Raw genomic sequence first — 25,802 nt, forward strand, 5'->3', positions numbered from 1 at the left:
GTTGGATGGTAATGTTAATATAATATCCGTCTTACCAGGTACAAGGAGATGGTGTCTGAGAAGAGCAGACAGGAAGCCCTTGAACGAGAAGAGGAGCATAAATGGAGACATGACAACTCCGATGGAGTGCAGAAGGCAGAAGAAGAGGAGAAAGGAGGGAGAAGGCAGAACGAGGTGGGGCAGGGGGAAGCAGAGGTGATGCCCGAGAAGGAGAATCCAGGGGAGAGCCTAGAGAGCAAGGAGAAGCTGACAGAGTAAGGACCTGCAGATATGTGGCATATCGGTCTGTGTGTACTTGTATCTGTATGATTCACTTATCAGAGAGAGTGACTGAGCATGGACTTCCCTTCCATCCATTGCCCATTTATTGTAAGATAAGATCTTGTTTGCCTTTGCAGTTACTGCATGACTTTGGGCACTATTGCTGTGTACAAGCACTCCTAAATCCTTCTCCATCAAGGATTCCCCCAATTTATCCCCATTTAATTTGCAAGTCTCCTGTTTATTCTTGTTTCTCAAATGCATAACCTTACATTTATCTGTATTAAACCTCATCTGCCATTTACCTGCCCAAGTTTCCAGTCTCCCCAAGTCCTTCTGGAGAGAAATTACATCCTGCTCTGATTCTACTACCTTACACAATTTAGTATCATCAGCAAAGATTAAGACTTTGCTCTCGATGCCAACCTCAAGGTCATTAACAAACAAGTTAAAAAGCAAGGGTCCTAGTACCGATCCCTGAGGTACTCCACTCACGACTTTAGCCCAACCTGAAAAAGTTCCATTTACGACAACTCTATGTTGTGTATCCTTCAACCAGTTTTCAATCCAGGTGCAAATATTTTTAGAGTCCAATTTGCTTTATTTTGTACATTAACCTCTTGTGTGGAACCGTATCAAAGCCTATGCAAAATCTAAGTAGATCACAATAATTTTGTATTTTCTATAAATACTTTTTAGTGTAATTTTCAATCCCCAATATAATAGTGGTTGGATGGTAATGTTAATATAATATCCGTCTTACCAGGTACAAGGAGATGGTGTCTGAGAAGAGCAGACAGGAAGCCCTTGAACGAGAAGAGGAGCATAAATGGAGACATGACAACTCCGATGGAGTGCAGAAGGCAGAAGAAGAGGAGAAAGGAGGGAGAAGGCAGAACGAGGTGGGGCAGGGGGAAGCAGAGGTGATGCCCGAGAAGGAGAATCCAGGGGAGAGCCTAGAGAGCAAGGAGAAGCTGACAGAGTAAGGACCTGCAGATATGTGGCATATCGGTCTGTGTGTACTTGTATCTGTATGATTCACTTATCAGAGAGAGTGACTGAGCATGGACTTCCCTTCCATCCATTGCCCATTTATTGTAAGATAAGATCTTGTTTGCCTTTGCAGTTACTGCATGACTTTGGGCACTATTGCTGTGTACAAGCACTCCTAAATCCTTCTCCATCAAGGATTCCCCCAATTTATCCCCATTTAATTTGCAAGTCTCCTGTTTATTCTTGTTTCTCAAATGCATAACCTTACATTTATCTGTATTAAACCTCATCTGCCATTTACCTGCCCAAGTTTCCAGTCTCCCCAAGTCCTTCTGGAGAGAAAGTACATCCTGCTCTGATTCTACTACCTTACACAATTTAGTATCATCAGCAAAGATTAAGACTTTGCTCTCGATGCCAACCTCAAGGTCATTAACAAACAAGTTAAAAAGCAGGGGTCCTAGTACCGATCCCTGAGGTACTCCACTCACGACTTTAGCCCAACCTGAAAAAGTTCCATTTACGACAACTCTATGTTGTGTATCCTTCAACCAGTTTTCAATCCAGGTGCAAATATTTTTAGAGTCCAATTTGCTTTATTTTGTACATTAACCTCTTGTGTGGAACCGTATCAAAGCCTATGCAAAATCTAAGTAGATCACAATAATTTTGTATTTTCTATAAATACTTTTTAGTGTAATTTTCAATCCCCAATATAATAGTGGTTGGATGGTAATGTTAATATAATATCCGTCTTACCAGGTACAAGGAGATGGTGTCTGAGAAGAGCAGACAGGAAGCCCTTGAACGAGAAGAGGAGCATAAATGGAGACATGACAACTCCGATGGAGTGCAGAAGGCAGAAGAAGAGGAGAAAGGAGGGAGAAGGCAGAACGAGGTGGGGCAGGGGGAAGCAGAGGTGATGCCCGAGAAGGAGAATCCAGGGGAGAGCCTAGAGAGCAAGGAGAAGCTGACAGAGTAAGGACCTGCAGATATGTGGCATATCGGTCTGTGTGTACTTGTATCTGTATGATTCACTTATCAGAGAGAGTGACTGAGCATGGACTTCCCTTCCATCCATTGCCCATTTATTGTAAGATAAGATCTTGTTTGCCTTTGCAGTTACTGCATGACTTTGGGCACTATTGCTGTGTACAAGCACTCCTAAATCCTTCTCCATCAAGGATTCCCCCAATTTATCCCCATTTAATTTGCAAGTCTCCTGTTTATTCTTGTTTCTCAAATGCATAACCTTACATTTATCTGTATTAAACCTCATCTGCCATTTACCTGCCCAAGTTTCCAGTCTCCCCAAGTCCTTCTGGAGAGAAATTACATCCTGCTCTGATTCTACTACCTTACACAATTTAGTATCATCAGCAAAGATTAAGACTTTGCTCTCGATGCCAACCTCAAGGTCATTAACAAACAAGTTAAAAAGCAGGGGTCCTAGTACCGATCCCTGAGGTACTCCACTCACGACTTTAGCCCAACCTGAAAAAGTTCCATTTACGAGAACTCTATGTTGTGTATCCTTCAACCAGTTTTCAATCCAGGTGCAAATATTTTTAGAGTCCAATTTGCTTTATTTTGTACATTAACCTCTTGTGTGGAACCGTATCAAAGCCTATGCAAAATCTAAGTAGATCACAATAATTTTGTATTTTCTATAAATACTTTTTAGTGTAATTTTCAATCCCCAATATAATAGTGGTTGGATGGTAATGTTAATATAATATCCGTCTTACCAGGTACAAGGAGATGGTGTCTGAGAAGAGCAGACAGGAAGCCCTTGAACGAGAAGAGGAGCATAAATGGAGACATGACAACTCCGATGGAGTGCAGAAGGCAGAAGAAGAGGAGAAAGGAGGGAGAAGGCAGAACGAGGTGGGGCAGGGGGAAGCAGAGGTGATGCCCGAGAAGGAGAATCCAAGGGAGAGCCTAGAGAGCAAGGAGAAGCTGACAGAGTAAGGACCTGCAGATATGTGGCATATCGGTCTGTGTGTACTTGTATCTGTATGATTCACTTATCAGAGAGAGTGACTGAGCATGGACTTCCCTTCCATCCATTGCCCATTTATTGTAAGATAAGATCTTGTTTGCCTTTGCAGTTACTGCATGACTTTGGGCACTATTGCTGTGTACAAGCACTCCTAAATCCTTCTCCATCAAGGATTCCCCCAATTTATCCCCATTTAATTTGCAAGTCTCCTGTTTATTCTTGTTTCTCAAATGCATAACCTTACATTTATCTGTATTAAACCTCATCTGCCATTTACCTGCCCAAGTTTCCAGTCTCCCCAAGTCCTTCTGGAGAGAAATTACATCCTGCTCTGATTCTACTACCTTACACAATTTAGTATCATCAGCAAAGATTAAGACTTTGCTCTCGATGCCAACCTCAAGGTCATTAACAAACAAGTTAAAAAGCAGGGGTCCTAGTACCGATCCCTGAGGTACTCCACTCACGACTTTAGCCCAACCTGAAAAAGTTCCATTTACGACAACTCTATGTTGTGTATCCTTCAACCAGTTTTCAATCCAGGTGCAAATATTTTTAGAGTCCAATTTGCTTTATTTTGTACATTAACCTCTTGTGTGGAACCGTATCAAAGCCTATGCAAAATCTAAGTAGATCACAATAATTTTGTATTTTCTATAAATACTTTTTAGTGTAATTTTCAATCCCCAATATAATAGTGGTTGGATGGTAATGTTAATATAATATCCGTCTTACCAGGTACAAGGAGATGGTGTCTGAGAAGAGCAGACAGGAAGCCCTTGAACGAGAAGAGGAGCATAAATGGAGACATGACAACTCCGATGGAGTGCAGAAGGCAGAAGAAGAGGAGAAAGGAGGGAGAAGGCAGAACGAGGTGGGGCAGGGGGAAGCAGAGGTGATGCCCGAGAAGGAGAATCCAGGGGAGAGCCTAGAGAGCAAGGAGAAGCTGACAGAGTAAGGACCTGCAGATATGTGGCATATCGGTCTGTGTGTACTTGTATCTGTATGATTCACTTATCAGAGAGAGTGACTGAGCATGGACTTCCCTTCCATCCATTGCCCATTTATTGTAAGATAAGATCTTGTTTGCCTTTGCAGTTACTGCATGACTTTGGGCACTATTGCTGTGTACAAGCACTCCTAAATCCTTCTCCATCAAGGATTCCCCCAATTTATCCCCATTTAATTTGCAAGTCTCCTGTTTATTCTTGTTTCTCAAATGCATAACCTTACATTTATCTGTATTAAACCTCATCTGCCATTTACCTGCCCAAGTTTCCAGTCTCCCCAAGTCCTTCTGGAGAGAAATTACATCCTGCTCTGATTCTACTACCTTACACAATTTAGTATCATCAGCAAAGATTAAGACTTTGCTCTCGATGCCAACCTCAAGGTCATTAACAAACAAGTTAAAAAGCAGGGGTCCTAGTACCGATCCCTGAGGTACTCCACTCACGACTTTAGCCCAACCTGAAAAAGTTCCATTTACGAGAACTCTATGTTGTGTATCCTTCAACCAGTTTTCAATCCAGGTGCAAATATTTTTAGAGTCCAATTTGCTTTATTTTGTACATTAACCTCTTGTGTGGAACCGTATCAAAGCCTATGCAAAATCTAAGTAGATCACAATAATTTTGTATTTTCTATAAATACTTTTTAGTGTAATTTTCAATCCCCAATATAATAGTGGTTGGATGGTAATGTTAATATAATATCCGTCTTACCAGGTACAAGGAGATGGTGTCTGAGAAGAGCAGACAGGAAGCCCTTGAACGAGAAGAGGAGCATAAATGGAGACATGACAACTCCGATGGAGTGCAGAAGGCAGAAGAAGAGGAGAAAGGAGGGAGAAGGCAGAACGAGGTGGGGCAGGGGGAAGCAGAGGTGATGCCCGAGAAGGAGAATCCAAGGGAGAGCCTAGAGAGCAAGGAGAAGCTGACAGAGTAAGGACCTGCAGATATGTGGCATATCGGTCTGTGTGTACTTGTATCTGTATGATTCACTTATCAGAGAGAGTGACTGAGCATGGACTTCCCTTCCATCCATTGCCCATTTATTGTAAGATAAGATCTTGTTTGCCTTTGCAGTTACTGCATGACTTTGGGCACTATTGCTGTGTACAAGCACTCCTAAATCCTTCTCCATCAAGGATTCCCCCAATTTATCCCCATTTAATTTGCAAGTCTCCTGTTTATTCTTGTTTCTCAAATGCATAACCTTACATTTATCTGTATTAAACCTCATCTGCCATTTACCTGCCCAAGTTTCCAGTCTCCCCAAGTCCTTCTGGAGAGAAATTACATCCTGCTCTGATTCTACTACCTTACACAATTTAGTATCATCAGCAAAGATTAAGACTTTGCTCTCGATGCCAACCTCAAGGTCATTAACAAACAAGTTAAAAAGCAGGGGTCCTAGTACCGATCCCTGAGGTACTCCACTCACGACTTTAGCCCAACCTGAAAAAGTTCCATTTACGACAACTCTATGTTGTGTATCCTTCAACCAGTTTTCAATCCAGGTGCAAATATTTTTAGAGTCCAATTTGCTTTATTTTGTACATTAACCTCTTGTGTGGAACCGTATCAAAGCCTATGCAAAATCTAAGTAGATCACAATAATTTAGTATTTTCTATAAATACTTTTTAGTGTAATTTTCAATCCCCAATATAATAGTGGTTGGATGGTAATGTTAATATAATATCCGTCTTACCAGGTACAAGGAGATGGTGTCTGAGAAGAGCAGACAGGAAGCCCTTGAACGAGAAGAGGAGCATAAATGGAGACATGACAACTCCGATGGAGTGCAGAAGGCAGAAGAAGAGGAGAAAGGAGGGAGAAGGCAGAACGAGGTGGGGCAGGGGGAAGCAGAGGTGATGCCCGAGAAGGAGAATCCAAGGGAGAGCCTAGAGAGCAAGGAGAAGCTGACAGAGTAAGGACCTGCAGATATGTGGCATATCGGTCTGTGTGTACTTGTATCTGTATGATTCACTTATCAGAGAGAGTGACTGAGCATGGACTTCCCTTCCATCCATTGCCCATTTATTGTAAGATAAGATCTTGTTTGCCTTTGCAGTTACTGCATGACTTTGGGCACTATTGCTGTGTACAAGCACTCCTAAATCCTTCTCCATCAAGGATTCCCCCAATTTATCCCCATTTAATTTGCAAGTCTCCTGTTTATTCTTGTTTCTCAAATGCATAACCTTACATTTATCTGTATTAAACCTCATCTGCCATTTACCTGCCCAAGTTTCCAGTCTCCCCAAGTCCTTCTGGAGAGAAATTACATCCTGCTCTGATTCTACTACCTTACACAATTTAGTATCATCAGCAAAGATTGAGACTTTGCTCTCGATGCCAACCTCAAGGTCATTAACAAACAAGTTAAAAAGCAGGGGTCCCAGTACCGATCCCTGAGGTACTCCACTCACGACTTTAGCCCAACCTGAAAAAGTTCCATTTACGAGAACTCTATGTTGTGTATCCTTCAACCAGTTTTCAATCCAGGTGCAAATATTTTTAGAGTCCAATTTGCTTTATTTTGTACATTAACCTCTTGTGTGGAACCGTATCAAAGCCTATGCAAAATCTAAGTAGATCACAATAATTTAGTATTTTCTATAAATACTTTTTAGTGTAATTTTCAATCCCCAATATAATAGTGGTTGGATGGTAATGTTAATATAATATCCGTCTTACCAGGTACAAGGAGATGGTGTCTGAGAAGAGCAGACAGGAAGCCCTTGAACGAGAAGAGGAGCATAAATGGAGACATGACAACTCCGATGGAGTGCAGAAGGCAGAAGAAGAGGAGAAAGGAGGGAGAAGGCAGAACGAGGTGGGGCAGGGGGAAGCAGAGGTGATGCCCGAGAAGGAGAATCCAGGGGAGAGCCTAGAGAGCAAGGAGAAGCTGACAGAGTAAGGACCTGCAGATATGTGGCATATCGGTCTGTGTGTACTTGTATCTGTATGATTCACTTATCAGAGAGAGTGACTGAGCATGGACTTCCCTTCCATCCATTGCCCATTTATTGTAAGATAAGATCTTGTTTGCCTTTGCAGTTACTGCATGACTTTGGGCACTATTGCTGTGTACAAGCACTCCTAAATCCTTCTCCATCAAGGATTCCCCCAATTTATCCCCATTTAATTTGCAAGTCTCCTGTTTATTCTTGTTTCTCAAATGCATAACCTTACATTTATCTGTATTAAACCTCATCTGCCATTTACCTGCCCAAGTTTCCAGTCTCCCCAAGTCCTTCTGGAGAGAAAGTACATCCTGCTCTGATTCTACTACCTTACACAATTTAGTATCATCAGCAAAGATTAAGACTTTGCTCTCGATGCCAACCTCAAGGTCATTAACAAACAAGTTAAAAAGCAGGGGTCCTAGTACCGATCCCTGAGGTACTCCACTCACGACTTTAGCCCAACCTGAAAAAGTTCCATTTACGACAACTCTATGTTGTGTATCCTTCAACCAGTTTTCAATCCAGGTGCAAATATTTTTAGAGTCCAATTTGCTTTATTTTGTACATTAACCTCTTGTGTGGAACCGTATCAAAGCCTATGCAAAATCTAAGTAGATCACAATAATTTTGTATTTTCTATAAATACTTTTTAGTGTAATTTTCAATCCCCAATATAATAGTGGTTGGATGGTAATGTTAATATAATATCCGTCTTACCAGGTACAAGGAGATGGTGTCTGAGAAGAGCAGACAGGAAGCCCTTGAACGAGAAGAGGAGCATAAATGGAGACATGACAACTCCGATGGAGTGCAGAAGGCAGAAGAAGAGGAGAAAGGAGGGAGAAGGCAGAACGAGGTGGGGCAGGGGGAAGCAGAGGTGATGCCCGAGAAGGAGAATCCAGGGGAGAGCCTAGAGAGCAAGGAGAAGCTGACAGAGTAAGGACCTGCAGATATGTGGCATATCGGTCTGTGTGTACTTGTATCTGTATGATTCACTTATCAGAGAGAGTGACTGAGCATGGACTTCCCTTCCATCCATTGCCCATTTATTGTAAGATAAGATCTTGTTTGCCTTTGCAGTTACTGCATGACTTTGGGCACTATTGCTGTGTACAAGCACTCCTAAATCCTTCTCCATCAAGGATTCCCCCAATTTATCCCCATTTAATTTGCAAGTCTCCTGTTTATTCTTGTTTCTCAAATGCATAACCTTACATTTATCTGTATTAAACCTCATCTGCCATTTACCTGCCCAAGTTTCCAGTCTCCCCAAGTCCTTCTGGAGAGAAATTACATCCTGCTCTGATTCTACTACCTTACACAATTTAGTATCATCAGCAAAGATTAAGACTTTGCTCTCGATGCCAACCTCAAGGTCATTAACAAACAAGTTAAAAAGCAGGGGTCCTAGTACCGATCCCTGAGGTACTCCACTCACGACTTTAGCCCAACCTGAAAAAGTTCCATTTACGACAACTCTATGTTGTGTATCCTTCAACCAGTTTTCAATCCAGGTGCAAATATTTTTAGAGTCCAATTTGCTTTATTTTGTACATTAACCTCTTGTGTGGAACCGTATCAAAGCCTATGCAAAATCTAAGTAGATCACAATAATTTAGTATTTTCTATAAATACTTTTTAGTGTAATTTTCAATCCCCAATATAATAGTGGTTGGATGGTAATGTTAATATAATATCCGTCTTACCAGGTACAAGGAGATGGTGTCTGAGAAGAGCAGACAGGAAGCCCTTGAACGAGAAGAGGAGCATAAATGGAGACATGACAACTCCGATGGAGTGCAGAAGGCAGAAGAAGAGGAGAAAGGAGGGAGAAGGCAGAACGAGGTGGGGCAGGGGGAAGCAGAGGTGATGCCCGAGAAGGAGAATCCAAGGGAGAGCCTAGAGAGCAAGGAGAAGCTGACAGAGTAAGGACCTGCAGATATGTGGCATATCGGTCTGTGTGTACTTGTATCTGTATGATTCACTTATCAGAGAGAGTGACTGAGCATGGACTTCCCTTCCATCCATTGCCCATTTATTGTAAGATAAGATCTTGTTTGCCTTTGCAGTTACTGCATGACTTTGGGCACTATTGCTGTGTACAAGCACTCCTAAATCCTTCTCCATCAAGGATTCCCCCAATTTATCCCCATTTAATTTGCAAGTCTCCTGTTTATTCTTGTTTCTCAAATGCATAACCTTACATTTATCTGTATTAAACCTCATCTGCCATTTACCTGCCCAAGTTTCCAGTCTCCCCAAGTCCTTCTGGAGAGAAATTACATCCTGCTCTGATTCTACTACCTTACACAATTTAGTATCATCAGCAAAGATTAAGACTTTGCTCTCGATGCCAACCTCAAGGTCATTAACAAACAAGTTAAAAAGCAGGGGTCCTAGTACCGATCCCTGAGGTACTCCACTCACGACTTTAGCCCAACCTGAAAAAGTTCCATTTACGACAACTCTATGTTGTGTATCCTTCAACCAGTTTTCAATCCAGGTGCAAATATTTTTAGAGTCCAATTTGCTTTATTTTGTACATTAACCTCTTGTGTGGAACCGTATCAAAGCCTATGCAAAATCTAAGTAGATCACAATAATTTAGTATTTTCTATAAATACTTTTTAGTGTAATTTTCAATCCCCAATATAATAGTGGTTGGATGGTAATGTTAATATAATATCCGTCTTACCAGGTACAAGGAGATGGTGTCTGAGAAGAGCAGACAGGAAGCCCTTGAACGAGAAGAGGAGCATAAATGGAGACATGACAACTCCGATGGAGTGCAGAAGGCAGAAGAAGAGGAGAAAGGAGGGAGAAGGCAGAACGAGGTGGGGCAGGGGGAAGCAGAGGTGATGCCCGAGAAGGAGAATCCAAGGGAGAGCCTAGAGAGCAAGGAGAAGCTGACAGAGTAAGGACCTGCAGATATGTGGCATATCGGTCTGTGTGTACTTGTATCTGTATGATTCACTTATCAGAGAGAGTGACTGAGCATGGACTTCCCTTCCATCCATTGCCCATTTATTGTAAGATAAGATCTTGTTTGCCTTTGCAGTTACTGCATGACTTTGGGCACTATTGCTGTGTACAAGCACTCCTAAATCCTTCTCCATCAAGGATTCCCCCAATTTATCCCCATTTAATTTGCAAGTCTCCTGTTTATTCTTGTTTCTCAAATGCATAACCTTACATTTATCTGTATTAAACCTCATCTGCCATTTACCTGCCCAAGTTTCCAGTCTCCCCAAGTCCTTCTGGAGAGAAATTACATCCTGCTCTGATTCTACTACCTTACACAATTTAGTATCATCAGCAAAGATTAAGACTTTGCTCTCGATGCCAACCTCAAGGTCATTAACAAACAAGTTAAAAAGCAGGGGTCCTAGTACCGATCCCTGAGGTACTCCACTCACGACTTTAGCCCAACCTGAAAAAGTTCCATTTACGACAACTCTATGTTGTGTATCCTTCAACCAGTTTTCAATCCAGGTGCAAATATTTTTAGAGTCCAATTTGCTTTATTTTGTACATTAACCTCTTGTGTGGAACCGTATCAAAGCCTATGCAAAATCTAAGTAGATCACAATAATTTAGTATTTTCTATAAATACTTTTTAGTGTAATTTTCAATCCCCAATATAATAGTGGTTGGATGGTAATGTTAATATAATATCCGTCTTACCAGGTACAAGGAGATGGTGTCTGAGAAGAGCAGACAGGAAGCCCTTGAACGAGAAGAGGAGCATAAATGGAGACATGACAACTCCGATGGAGTGCAGAAAGCAGAAGAAGAGGAGAAAGGAGGGAGAAGGCAGAACGAGGTGGGGCAGGGGGAAGCAGAGGTGATGCCCGCGAAGGAGAATCCAGGGGAGAGCCTAGAGAGCAAGGAGAAGCTGACAGAGTAAGGACCTGCAGATATGTGGCATATCGGTCTGTGTGTACTTGTATCTGTATGATTCACTTATCAGAAAGAGTGACTGAGCATGGACTTCCCTTCCATCCATTGCCCATTTATTGTAAGATAAGATCTTGTTTGCCTTTGCTGTTACTGCATGACTTTGGGCACTATTGCTGTGTACAAGCACTCCTAAATCCTTCTCCATCAAGGATTCCCCCAATTTATCCCCATTTAATTTGCAAGTCTCCTGTTTATTCTTGTTTCTCAAATGCATAACCTTACATTTATCTGTATTAAACCTCATCTGCCATTTACCTGCCCAAGTTTCCAGTCTCCCCAAGTCCTTCTGGAGAGAAATTACATCCTGCTCTGATTCTACTACCTTACACAATTTAGTATCATCAGCAAAGATTAAGACTTTGCTCTCGATGCCAACCTCAAGGTCATTAACAAACAAGTTAAAAAGCAGGGGTCCTAGTACCGATCCCTGAGGTACTCCACTCACGACTTTAGCCCAACCTGAAAAAGTTCCATTTACGACAACTCTATGTTGTGTATCCTTCAACCAGTTTTCAATCCAGGTGCAAATATTTTTAGAGTCCAATTTGCTTTATTTTGTACATTAACCTCTTGTGTGGAACCGTATCAAAGCCTATGCAAAATCTAAGTAGATCACAATAATTTTGTATTTTCTATAAATACTTTTTAGTGTAATTTTCAATCCCCAATATAATAGTGATTGGATGGTAATGTTAATATAATATCCGTCTTACCAGGTACAAGGAGATGGTGTCTGAGAAGAGCAGACAGGAAGCCCTTGAACGAGAAGAGGAGCATAAATGGAGACATGACAACTCCGATGGAGTGCAGAAGGCAGAAGAAGAGGAGAAAGGAGGGAGAAGGCAGAACGAGGTGGGGCAGGGGGAAGCAGCGGTGATGCCCGAGGAGGAGAATCCAGGGGAGAGCCTAGAGAGCAAGGAGAAGCTGACAGAGTAAGGACCTGCAGATATGTGGCATATCGGTCTGTGTGTACTTGTATCAGTATGATTCACTTATCAGAGAGAGTGACTGAGCATGGACTTCCCTTCCATCCATTGCCCATTTATTGTAAGATAAGATCTTGTTTGCCTTTGCAGTTACTGCATGACTTTGGGCACTATTGCTGTGTACAAGCATTCCTAAATCCTTCTCCATCAAGGATTCCCCCAATTTATCCCCATTTAATTTGCAAGTCTCCTGTTTATTCTTGTTTCAAAAATGCATAACCTTACATTTATCTGTATTAAACCTCATCTGCCATTTACCTGCCCAAGTTTCCAGTCTCCCCAAGTCCTTCTGGAGAGAAATTACATCCTGCTCTGATTCTACTACCTTACACAATTTAGTATCATCAGCAAAGATTGAGACTTTGCTCTCGATGCCAACCTCAAGGTCATTAACAAACAAGTTAAAAAGCAGGGGTCCCAGTACCGATCCCTGAGGTACTCCACTCACGACTTTAGCCCAACCTGAAAAAGTTGCATTTACAACAACTCTATGTTGTGTATCCTTCAACCAGTTTTCAATCCAGGTGCAAATATTTTTAGAGTCCAATTTGCTTTATTTTGTACATTAACCTCTTGTGTGGAACCGTATCAAAGCCTATGCAAAATCTAAGTAGATCACAATAATTTAGTATTTTCTATAAATACTTTTTAGTGTAATTTTCAATCCCCAATATAATAGTGGTTGGATGGTAATGTTAATATAATATCCGTCTTACCAGGTACAAGGAGATGGTGTCTGAGAAGAGCAGACAGGAAGCCCTTGAACGAGAAGAGGAGCATAAATGGAGACATGACAACTCCGATGGAGTGCAGAAAGCAGAAGAAGAGGAGAAAGGAGGGAGAAGGCAGAACGAGGTGGGGCAGGGGGAAGCAGAGGTGATGCCCGCGAAGGAGAATCCAGGGGAGAGCCTAGAGAGCAAGGAGAAGCTGACAGAGTAAGGACCTGCAGATATGTGGCATATCGGTCTGTGTGTACTTGTATCTGTATGATTCACTTATCAGAAAGAGTGACTGAGCATGGACTTCCCTTCCATCCATTGCCCATTTATTGTAAGATAAGATCTTGTTTGCCTTTGCTGTTACTGCATGACTTTGGGCACTATTGCTGTGTACAAGCACTCCTAAATCCTTCTCCATCAAGGATTCCCCCAATTTATCCCCATTTAATTTGCAAGTCTCCTGTTTATTCTTGTTTCTCAAATGCATAACCTTACATTTATCTGTATTAAACCTCATCTGCCATTAACCTGCCCAAGTTTCCAGTCTCCCCAAGTCCTTCTGGAGAGAAAGTACATCCTGCTCTGATTCTACTACCTTACACAATTTAGTATCATCAGCAAAGATTGAGACTTTGCTCTCGATGCCAACCTCAAGGTCATTAACAAACAAGTTAAAAAACAGGGGTCCCAGTACCGATCCCTGAGGTACTCCACTCACGACTTTAGCCCAACCTGAAAAAGTTCCATTTATGACAACTCTATGTTGTGTATCCTTCAACCAGTTTTCAATCCAGGTGCAAATATTTTTAGAGTCCAATTTGCTTTATTTTGTACATTAACCTCTTGTGTGGAACCGTATCAAAGCCTATGCAAAATCTAAGTAGATCACAATAATTTAGTATTTTCTATAAATACTTTTTAGTGTAATTTTCAATCCCCAATATATTAGTGGTTGGATGGTAATGTTAATATAATATCCGTCTTACCAGGTACAAGGAGATGGTGTCTGAGAAGAGCAGACAGGAAGCCCTTGAACGAGAAGAGGAGCATAAATGGAGACATGACAACTCCGATGGAGTGCAGAAGGCAGAAGAAGAGGAGAAAGGAGGGAGAAGGCAGAACGAGGTGGGGCAGGGGGAAGCAGAGGTGATGCCCGAGAAGGAGAATCCAGGGGAGAGCCTAGAGAGCAAGGAGAAGCTGACAGAGTAAGGACCTGCAGATATGTGGCATATCGGTCTGTGTGTACTTGTATCTGTATGTTTCACTTATCAGAGAGAGTGACTGAGCATGGACTTCCCTTCCATCCATTGCCCATTTATTGTAAGATAAGATCTTGTTTGCCTTTGCAGTTACTGCATGACTTTGGGCACTATTGCTGTGTACAAGCACTCCTAAATCCTTCTCCATCAAGGATTCCCCCAATTTATCCCCATTTAATTTGCAAGTCTCCTGTTTATTCTTGTTTCTCAAATGCATAACCTTACATTTATCTGTATTAAACCTCATCTGCCATTTACCTGCCCAAGTTTCCAGTCTCCCCAAGTCCTTCTGGAGAGAAATTACATCCTGCTCTGATTCTACTACCTTACACAATTTAGTATCATCAGCAAAGATTAAGACTTTGCTCTCGATGCCAACCTCAAGGTCATTAACAAACAAGTTAAAAAGCAGGGGTCCTAGTACCGATCCCTGAGGTACTCCACTCACGACTTTAGCCCAACCTGAAAAAGTTCCATTTACGACAACTCTATGTTGTGTATCCTTCAACCAGTTTTCAATCCAGGTGCAAATATTTTTAGAGTCCAATTTGCTTTATTTTGTACATTAACCTCTTGTGTGGAACCGTATCAAAGCCTATGCAAAATCTAAGTAGATCACAATAATTTTGTATTTTCTATAAATACTTTTTAGTGTAATTTTCAATCCCCAATATAATAGTGATTGGATGGTAATGTTAATATAATATCCGTCTTACCAGGTACAAGGAGATGGTGTCTGAGAAGAGCAGACAGGAAGCCCTTGAACGAGAAGAGGAGCATAAATGGAGACATGACAACTCCGATGGAGTGCAGAAGGCAAAAGAAGAGGAGAAAGGAGGGAGAAGGCAGAACGAGGTGGGGCAGGGGGAAGCAGAGGTGATGCCCGAGAAGGAGAATCCAGGGGAGAGCCTAGAGAGCAAGGAGAAGCTGACAGAGTAAGGACCTGCAGATATGTGGCATATCGGTCTGTGTGTACTTGTATCTGTATGATTCACTTATCAGAGAGAGTGACTGAGCATGGACTTCCCTTCCATCCATTGCCCATTTATTGTAAGATAAGATCTTGTTTGCCTTTGCAGTTACTGCATGACTTTGGGCACTATTGCTGTGTACAAGCACTCCTAAATCCTTCTCCATCAAGGATTCCCCCAATTTATCCCCATTTAATTTGCAAGTCTCCTGTTTATTCTTGTTTCTCAAATGCATAACCTTACATTTATCTGTATTAAACCTCATCTGCCATTTACCTGCCCAAGTTTCCAGTCTCCCCAAGTCCTTCTGGAGAGAAATTACATCCTGCTCTGATTCTACTACCTTACACAATTTAGTATCATCAGCAAAGATTGAGACTTTGCTCTCGATGCCAACCTCAAGGTCATTAACAAACAAGTTAAAAAGCAGGGGTCCCAGTACCGATCCCTGAGGTACTCCACTCACGACTTTAGCCCAACCTGAAAAAGTTCCATTTATGACAACTCTATGTTGTGTATCCTTCAACCAGTTTTCAATCCAGGTGCAAATATTTTTAGAGTCCAATTTGCTTTATTTTGTACATTAACCTCTTGTGTGGAACCGTATCAAAGCCTATGCAAAATCTAAGTAGATCACAATAATTTAGTATTTTCTATAAATACTTTTTAGTGTAATTTTCAATCCCCAATATATTAGTGGTTGGATGGTAATGTTAATATAATATCCGTCTTACCAGGTACAAGGAGATGGTGTCTGAGAAGAGCAGACAGGAAGCCCTTGAACGAGAAGAGGAGCATAAATGGAGACATGACAACTCCGATGGAGTGCAGAAGGCAGAAGAAGAGGAGAAAGGAGGGAGAAGGCAGAACGAGGTGGGGCAGGGGGAAGCAGCGGTGATGCCCGAGGAGGAGAATCCAGGGGAGAGCCTAGAGAGCAAGGAGAAGCTGACAGAGTAAGGACCTGCAGATATGTGGCATATCGGTCTGTGTGTACTTGTATCAGTATGATTCACTTATCAGAGAGAGTGACTGAGCATGGACTTCCCTTCCATCCATTGCCCATTTATTGTAAGATAAGATCTTGTTTGCCTTTGCAGTTACTGCATGACTTTGGGCACTATTGCTGTGTACAAGCATTCCTAAATCCTTCTCCATCAAGGATTCCCCCAATTTATCCCCATTTAATTTGCAAGTCTCCTGTTTATTCTTGTTTCAAAAATGCATAACCTTACATTTATCTGTATTAAACCTCATCTGCCATTTACCTGCCCAAGTTTCCAGTCTCCCCAAGTCCTTCTGGAGAGAAATTACATCCTGCTCTGATTCTACTACCTTACACAATTTAGTATCATCAGCAAAGATTGAGACTTTGCTCTCGATGCCAACCTCAAGGTCATTAACAAACAAGTTAAAAAGCAGGGGTCCCAGTACCGATCCCTGAGGTACTCCACTCACGACTTTAGCCCAACCTGAAAAAGTTGCATTTACAACAACTCTATGTTGTGTATCCTTCAACCAGTTTTCAATCCAGGTGCAAATATTTTTAGAGTCCAATTTGCTTTATTTTGTACATTAACCTCTTGTGTGGAACCGTATCAAAGCCTATGCAAAATCTAAGTAGATCACAATAATTTTGTATTTTCTATAAATACTTTTTAGTGTAATTTTCAATCCCCAATATAATAGTGGTTGGATGGTAATGTTAATATAATATCCGTCTTACCAGGTACAAGGAGATGGTGTCTGAGAAGAGCAGACAGGAAGCCCTTGAACGAGAAGAGGAGCATAAATGGAGACATGACAACTCCGATGGAGTGCAGAAAGCAGAAGAAGAGGAGAAAGGAGGGAGAAGGCAGAACGAGGTGGGGCAGGGGGAAGCAGAGGTGATGCCCGCGAAGGAGAATCCAGGGGAGAGCCTAGAGAGCAAGGAGAAGCTGACAGAGTAAGGACCTGCAGATATGTGGCATATCGGTCTGTGTGTACTTGTATCTGTATGATTCACTTATCAGAGAGAGTGACTGAGCATGGACTTCCCTTCCATCCATTGCCCATTTATTGTAAGATAAGATCTTGTTTGCCTTTGCTGTTACTGCATGACTTTGGGCACTATTGCTGTGTACAAGCACTCCTAAATCCTTCTCCATCAAGGATTCCCCCAATTTATCCCCATTTAATTTGCAAGTCTCCTGTTTATTCTTGTTTCTCAAATGCATAACCTTACATTTATCTGTATTAAACCTCATCTGCCATTAACCTGCCCAAGTTTCCAGTCTCCCCAAGTCCTTCTGGAGAGAAAGTACATCCTGCTCTGATTCTACTACCTTACACAATTTAGTATCATCAGCAAAGATTGAGACTTTGCTCTCGATGCCAACCTCAAGGTCATTAACAAACAAGTTAAAAAGCAGGGGTCCCAGTACCGATCCCTGAGGTACTCCACTCACGACTTTAGCCCAACCTGAAAAAGTTCCATTTATGACAACTCTATGTTGTGTATCCTTCAACCAGTTTTCAATCCAGGTGCAAATATTTTTAGAGTCCAATTTGCTTTATTTTGTACATTAACCTCTTGTGTGGAACCGTATCAAAGCCTATGCAAAATCTAAGTAGATCACAATAATTTAGTATTTTCTATAAATACTTTTTAGTGTAATTTTCAATCCCCAATATAATAGTGGTTGGATGGTAATGTTAATATAATATCCGTCTTACCAGGTACAAGGAGATGGTGTCTGAGAAGAGCAGACAGGAAGCCCTTGAACGAGAAGAGGAGCATAAATGGAGACATGACAACTCCGATGGAGTGCAGAAGGCAGAAGAAGAGGAGAAAGGAGGGAGAAGGCAGAACGAGGTGGGGCAGGGGGAAGCAGCGGTGATGCCCGAGGAGGAGAATCCAGGGGAGAGCCTAGAGAGCAAGGAGAAGCTGACAGAGTAAGGACCTGCAGATATGTGGCATATCGGTCTGTGTGTACTTGTATCTGTATGATTCACTTATCAGAGAGAGAGGCTGAGCATGGACTGGTCATGTCTGCGATATGTTTCCTGTATAGTAATATATATTTTTCCTTACTAAAGGAATGTATATTTATTTATAATACATCCACCTTCAAAATGCAGAAGTATGTATATGAATTTGTACATGCATACAAATAAATGTGTGTGTGTGTCTCTGTATGCATACAAATAGGGGGTATATATACACATCTGTGCAAGGGGGTTGAAATACATGGATGAGGGGGGGGGGGGGGTTGGAAATACAAGCAGGGTGTGTGTATATATGTGTGTTGTTTCACCTTCCAGGCACAAACTCCAGAGGAACCCGTCCAAGATCAGCGAAGCCAGCACCATCCAGAGCCCCTGCGACTTGGCGGGAGGGAGGAAGGTACATAGGGAGGGGGAGGGAGGAAGTTATATCAGGGGGAAGGGAGGGAGGAAGGTACATCAGGGGGGAGGGAGGGAAGAGTGTGAGCTGTGTGACGTGTCAAACCCTCTTGCAGCGCTCACATGTTACACCCCCCATTCTCTCACCCCATCCTCAACCGCAACCCGCTTCTGTCTCACCCTCCCTTCTCACTCGCCCCCTTTCTCTCTCGCCCCACCCTTTTCTCTCCCCCCCACCCTCCCTTCTCTTTTGCCCCGGCCTTCTCTCTCGCCCCGACCTTCTCAATCCTCTTGGGTAACAGAGGGAACATCTCCTTGTTGCCGTGGTAACACTGATCCCTCCCTCAGAACCTGGGAAACCATCACTTCGGGGTGCACGTGGGGGACCTGATCAGTGAGACGTCCTCGGTGCCCGTTGTCATGGAGATGCTCTTAGAGTACCTGGAGATGTACGGCCTGCACACGGAGGGCATCTACCGGAAGTGTGGGGCAGCCAATCGCATGCGAGAGCTCAAACAGTCCCTGGAGAACGGTGCGCTGGGATTGTGAGGGAACCGGGGGAGGCACACATTTAGGCTGAGATTATACCATCTCCGACGGGGCGGCAGCGTGATCTGGTGATGTCATCCTGTCGATGCCGCCAAGCGGCATGTTGAACTGCAGGCAGGAGACAAGCAGAGGAGACAGGGAGGTGTGGCGGAGGCGTGGCTGTGAGCGGTTCGCCCTCATTGGCTGAACCGCTCACGTGACACGGCCGTCTCCTGCTCAAAACAAAATTTCCTGTCTGCTCTCCAGTCTGCCGCCCTGCAGTTCCAGGCAGCGAGCGCGGAGTGCGAGGTATGTTTACCTTAATTGGATTGCAGCAATTTGTTTTTGAGCCGCGCAACGCTGCCGGACAATTTTGGTATAATCACGGCCTAAGGGACAAATAAGATATTATCATTTAAATGTGCAATTCCTGGCAGTTCACAATGAAACTACATTTTTGTAAAGAATGTCATTTTCCTGTAACATACAGTAACTGGGCTCAAAGCAAAACATTGGCTGCTGTCATTATTTGGGAAATAAAGCATTTAAAGGAGGGAGGATGCTTCTCAGCAGTGTTTACTCAACCTCTGGCCACCCTGTGAGAGCCAATAAAGATAAGGGAGGAGGGGGCTTTGCCTGTGCAAACTCCTGTTCAGCACATGGTGAAATCAGACAAAAGGGAAGCCAGAGGAAATCGCCCCCCCCACTCCCAAATCTCAGCTCATCGTGTTTACAAAGGAACTTGAAATAATGAATAATAAATACTTATAGGTGTTATATATTTTTGTTTTTTAAAAGGCATAAGTCACCCAGGTGTGACCCCTTAAACATCTCACGGTCAGTAGTACATTTTGGTCCTAGGAGGGACTGACCCTTTAAACAGTGGAATAATATACAGGCAGTCCTCGGTTATCCGACACAATGCGTTACTCAAAATGGCGTTGGATAGCGAAACGTTGTAAAGCGAAACACGTTTTCCCACAGGAACACTGTTTAAATGAAAGGTTCCGTTCCTGAAGGCATTTTTAACACTAAAATACACCAAATATTTTACACAGGCAATAGATATGCAGCACACACATACATTATATAGTGTATATACTGTATTATATATATATATATATATATATATATATATATATATATATATAATATAACATAATAAATAATATATTATGTAATATAATATAATATTATATATATGCTCTTACGACGCTTGCAACGTTGTTTATGTGTATATATATATATATTTATACATACACACATACACATAAACAACGTTGCAAAGCATCGTAAGAGCGCTGGATAAGCCGTTTTGGCGTTGTAAAAATGAACATAGGTATGCATTGCATAGCGCTGGATAAGCCATTCGTTGTAAAGCGAAGCGCTGTAAAACGAGGACTGCCTGTAATCGTCTTTAACACATTTAATTACTCTTAACTTTTTTCCTGGCAGACTACACAACGACACACTTCAGCTTACCAAAATGTTTTCATAAGGCCAGGTCCCCGCTGGCTACTGCAGCGACCCGCTGTGGCGGACGCTGCAGGGACAAGAGCCGCCCCACAATGGGGCCGGGCCCGCTGCGAGTTTTTGAGGTACACATGAAAATTGAGATAGGAACTAGCGACAGAGCGCTAGGCCACGCCCACCGCGGGTTTAGCCAATGAGGGCGAACCTGCCAGGTGATGTCATGGCCGCGCCCCAGTAATGCCCCCCCCCCCCGTCTTTCCCCTTGCAGCTCTCTGTAGACCGGAGAATTCGCAGGTGCGTGCAGCGCAGGCAGCGTGGCCGCAGCCTAATACTTATTTTTGTGAGGAGAAAAAAAACAATATTTCCATGTATCTAAAATGTTTTCTCTGTATTTGTGCTCCGCGGATAGTGCCTATAAAAGGGTGATGGGGATCGGTCATTACAAGTCCTCTTGTTTTCTCACATGTTTTCTGTCTCCCCTTCTGGACAGACCCCAGCTCTGTGAAACTGGATAATTACCCCATCCACGTCATCACTGGCATCCTGAAGCAGTGGTTGCGTGAGCTCCCGGAGCCACTCATGACCTTCGCTCAGTACAACGAGTTCCTACGAGCCGTGGTAAGTGCAGAGAGGAAGGTAACCCTCCCTCTGAAGAGTCGCGGGGCTTAGTGACAAATTGCAGAGAGGATCTCCACTGCAGAACACGAAATCCTGGATGGGCAGGAGAGATCTACAGTACCTTTGTGCTTTATCCTATGGTGGGAGGCGTAGACTCCATTGGCCAGAGATACTTTGTCACCCTGAGGTGAAAGGGAGCGATGCCGTATGCGCCTTATTTTTGGGTCACACTCAGTGGAACATCTACTCGGTCTGTTTCATTTTAATGTTGGAGGGACAGACTCCACCGGCTAAAAGTCCCTTTTGTTTGTGTCACTGTGAAAGGGAGATATTGCATGGGCCATAGGCCTCTTATCTCTGGGTTAGACTTGGTGAACAGAAATCCTTTCAGTCTTTGTCACTCTGCTGGTGAAGCGACAGACTCAGTGGCCATAAGTTATGTCTGTACGTCTGTCAGCTTCAAGTTGAGGGACAGACCACATGGGCCATAGGTCTCTCCTGTTTGTCACTGTCACCCAGTGGTTGGTGTGACACACTCCATGGGCCATAGGACTATTATGTCTGCCTCTTTTTACCAGGGGTACGGACTCTGGGTCAGGCTCAGTGGGACATGGGTGCCATCTGTCTGTGCCACTGTCACCTGCAGTGGGAATGACAGGCGTCATGGTCCATAGTCCCCTTTGGTCTGTGATGCCCTGCAGTAGGAGAGTCAGACTCCAGGATCTGTGCCACACTAGACGAACAGACATTTACTTCTTTATCTCCACTAACCCTTGTAGCGCCTGAGGGGTCTGCCATGCACTGCAGAACAAGGTGTCCGGCCTCTCTAGCACTGAAGGTGTTTAGTAAACCTCTCCCATGTCTCCGTTACCCATCTATTGCTTTGCCTTCTCCCTTTAGAGCTCCCTGGGAAGCAGGAACAGCTGTGTGCCATCTACAAAGTTCTGGGACAGCTTCCCCAGGCCCATTACAACACTCTGGAGAGCTGATCTTCCACCTTGTCAAGTAAGATGCAGGAGAGGTTGCAAACCCCTTTGTGTGATTGCAGGGGAGGATGCAGACCTGTAGTGCTCAATGTCAGTGTGCTGCTAGGAGTGTTCCTGGGCATACAGGAGCGGGCCCCAACTCTGTGTTCAAATGAGTCCCTCACTTGTCAGTGTATTGTTTTAATACACATAATATAATTTTAAATCTAAGATTTAATCAACCTAAATTCTGTGTGCATCTCCCCGGAGATAATCAGTCTGTAGACTTTCGTACACTTTTTAAATGGCTGTTTCCTCTCTTATAGACGTACGGATGAGGCCTGCATCAGAGAATCGGGGATTGTGTGTGTTATTTATTCCCAATACTGTATATATGTATTATTTATATGGCATTATATATATATATATATATATATATATATATATATATATATATATATACATATACACACACACACACACACACACACACACACTTTGCCTTTAACCCTTTAACCCCAAGAGGACTTGCTAAGCAATAGCAAACTATGTATTGTCCCCCCCCACAGACCACAGATGGAGAGAATGTATTGCTTTGCACAGGGATTCCTTCCTGTGTCTTCCTGCATATAGTGAGGTGTGGCTGTGTAACCACAGGGCATTTTCCTCATATCTGTAAGCAGTGCTGGCCGCTCAGGAATCACATTAGTTAGGAAGAATGTACAGATCCATTATAGCAAGGGTGCTCAACTCCAGTCCCGAAGCCCCCTCCCCCCCCCCAACAGGTCAGGTTTTCAGGATATCCCAGCTTGAGCACAGGTGGCTCAGTCGAAGCCTCTGATAGAGCCACCTGTGCTGAAGCAGGGACTGATTGAGCCACCTGTGCTGAAGCAGGGATATCCTGAAAACCGGACTTGTTGGGGGAGCTTGAGGATGGGAGCTGAGCCCCATTGCATTATAGGGAAGTGCAGAGATGAAGAGGTGCATGTTACAGTGCTCTAATAACTGGGCAGTGAGGGTCACCACTGGAAGGCTCCGTCTGCTAAGCAGCCCTGGAAACACGGGCTCAGATAGCCCCATGCCTGCTGAGAGCCCAGCAGGGCAATGCATTGTGGGGCATTCTCTAACGCCACCCTATTTTGCAGGAGTGGCTGTGATGGAAGATGCGAACCGCATGTCCTCAAATTCCTTGGCCATCATCTTCGCGCCCTGCCTCCTGCGCTGTCCAGCCAACTATGACCTACAGACCACCCTGAAGGAGGTTTCCAAAACCATCACGTAAGGTTTCGATTACTGTATGCCGGCGTTTTTTGGTAAAATCACAGCCTAATTCAGGCGCCCCGCCTGTCCCTTTCCTTCCGCCCATTCAGGGCATGTTATTTATTTGCTTCGATATGAGCTGTTGAAATATTGAAGGACCGGGAAGTCAGAATGTCGCTCCCTCCCAGGCCCAGCGCAGTCTCAAAGTTACCGTCGTGATCTGCGCTGCTGCAGATTGAGACAATCAAGGGAGCAAAATACTGTTATGCGCTAAACTCGTGTAGGTTTTATTTGGGGGGGGGGTTTCTGCCTTAAAAGAGGTAAAATCTTCTCGAGCAATTCAGCCCGGATAGGGGCCTTGGTCGGAGGCTGCACCCGTTGTAAACGGATTAAGGGAAGGGGAGTCTAGTGGTTAATTCACTGCCTTTGAAGTGGGTGTGCAGTGCCGGCACCATGTGACCACCCAAAAACTGAGATAGTAAGCTCAGAAGACAAGCTCCTGTGTCTGACGCTGCGGTGTGTAGTACCGGATAAGACGACTTTCTCGTATGATCTGCACAGTGATTCTGTCCTATCCCCGTGGGCCCTGCTGTCGCACTTCAGAGCTGTAATCTCCCGTGTTCTCATGTTCCATAAGAAATGTTTTTGTTTTCCAGCTAATTGACCAAGTCGCAAACTAATGGTTTCCTGCCGAAGAATTCATTGGGAATACATTTGTGGGGTTTTTAAAGGGAACTTGGGGGAAATAATGAAATAAAACGGGGGTGGATATTTTGAAGACTACGGTTTGCCCATCTCAGACGGGGTTAGGGATGCCACCTCTATTCACCCCTTCCTTGCCAGAGGGGTCAGGGACTTGTTATAAAGCAAGGGGTTAAGTGAAGGCGCTGTAACCCGATTGTCCTTGTGCTTCCCCTGTAGGTGTGTGGAGATGCTGATTAAGGAGCAGATGAGGCAGTACATACTCAAAATTAAGGAGATTGGCATGATGAAAGCAGCAGAGACACAAGCGCTGTGCAGCCTGTCCCTGCTCAAACACAACACGGTGAGTACCCCAAAAAAGCCCTGCAATGTAATGTTTCTGTGGAGGGAGGCAGTCACGCAGCCCCTTCTGTGGATGAGATTCCAGACACTCACACGGGGGAGGAGGGGGGGGGGGGGTTAGGGGTGGTGTCCCTCTAGATGTGGGGTCCCACACACACTCAGGGACCCCCTCCAAGATGGGATGGCGGAAACTCACATGGGGGCCCCCTCTGAGTTGGAATCCCAGAAACTCACACCCTTGCAGTTAGGGAGCTGCCCTTTAAAGTGGGAAGTTTCTCCTTGAGTCCCGGTCTAAAAGAACATATTGTAAGTTGGTGAAGTAGTGAGTCGTTGCTTCAGTGTTCAATGCTGGCTATAGAAGCATCTCCTGTATACGCCTGTATCCCCTTCCATGCACGGGAGGGGTTATACATAGATACATTTTTTTAATGAGTTAATTCTTGGGATATTTGTATGCAAAACCCGACTTCCACATCAGTATTCTGCTCCTTGAAGACAGTTTCTTTTTCTCTGACAGCCTTGGCCTGTACATTTAGGATTTATTTCTCCTTATGAAGGGATCCTGGTTGCTCCACACCGCCCTCTCCCTTGCACGCCTGGAATTGCTTCTCCCGCGGTTTGGAGCACAAGTTGGGTTTCCCTGTGATAAGAGTGGAATCCAATAATACTTGTCACATATTTATTTTAGTATAGCTATCAAAGTTTAATTTGACTAAATACCAATATTACATTCATTTTTTTTTTTAGGTGGAATGCGCCCCGAAGGGATCTCCGTGTTCTAATATTCTCTGAATATATCCCAGGTAGCACACACCTCTCTATATTAATACTCGGTGAGTTATGTCTGTCTATCTCTCTGTCTATTTCTCAGTCTATGTGTCTGTCAGTCAGTCTGTCTCTGTCTGTGTGTCTGTCTGTGTCTCTCTGTGTGTCTGTCTCTCAGGCTCTCTTTGTGTGTGTCTCTCTGTGTGTGTGTGTGTGTTTGTGTCTCTCTCTCTCTGTCTCTTTCTTTCTGTCTCTCTGTGTCTCTCGCTCTGTGTGTGTGTGTGTCTCTCTCTCTGTCTCTCTCTGTGTGTGTCTCTTTCTCTCTCTGTGTCTCTCTCTCTGTGTTTCTCTTTCTCTCTCTATGTGTCTCTTTGTGTCTCCCTCTCTCTCTGTGTCTCTCTTGCGTGTGTGTGTCTCTCTCTCTGTGTGTGTGTGTCTCTCTCTCTGTCTCTCTCTGTGTGTGTCTCTTTCTCTCTCTGTGTCTCTCTCTGTGTTTCTCTTTCTCTCTCTCTGTGTCTCTTTGTGCCTCTCTCTCTCTCTCTCTCTGTGTGTGTCTCTGTGTGTGTCTCCCTCTCTCTGTGTGTGTGTTAGAATCACGGCTAGGCTCCGCCCCCTGACGCGGTACACGGCGGTGCCCGCAGCG

General features: G+C 43.7%; 2 protein-coding genes across 2 annotated transcripts in view; both read left to right on the top strand.

The window, feature by feature from the left end:
- Positions 1-22,428, top strand: part of LOC142474877 (unconventional myosin-IXb-like) — a 115,956-nt gene extending 93,528 nt beyond the window's left edge. The window contains exons 25-30 of the mRNA XM_075581021.1: positions 18,124-18,146; positions 18,426-18,507; positions 18,855-19,038; positions 20,998-21,125; positions 22,026-22,130; positions 22,417-22,428. Of these exons, the coding sequence (XP_075437136.1) occupies positions 18,124-18,146; positions 18,426-18,507; positions 18,855-19,038; positions 20,998-21,125; positions 22,026-22,130; positions 22,417-22,428 (534 nt within the window). The remainder of the gene's footprint in view (positions 1-18,123; positions 18,147-18,425; positions 18,508-18,854; positions 19,039-20,997; positions 21,126-22,025; positions 22,131-22,416) is intronic.
- Positions 22,429-23,168: 740 nt separating this feature from the next.
- Positions 23,169-25,472, top strand: LOC142474879 (unconventional myosin-IXb-like). The gene is made up of 3 exons (XM_075581022.1): positions 23,169-23,368; positions 24,272-24,395; positions 25,142-25,472. The coding sequence occupies exons 1-3, from the start codon at positions 23,169-23,171 to the stop codon at positions 25,184-25,186; spliced, it is 369 nt and encodes a 122-aa protein (XP_075437137.1). The 3' UTR covers positions 25,187-25,472.
- The last annotated feature ends 330 nt before the right edge of the window (positions 25,473-25,802 follow it).

This window comes from Ascaphus truei, unplaced genomic scaffold, assembly GCF_040206685.1.
Source record: "Ascaphus truei isolate aAscTru1 unplaced genomic scaffold, aAscTru1.hap1 HAP1_SCAFFOLD_1000, whole genome shotgun sequence".
In the NCBI taxonomy this organism is placed as follows: Eukaryota; Metazoa; Chordata; class Amphibia; order Anura; family Ascaphidae; genus Ascaphus; species Ascaphus truei.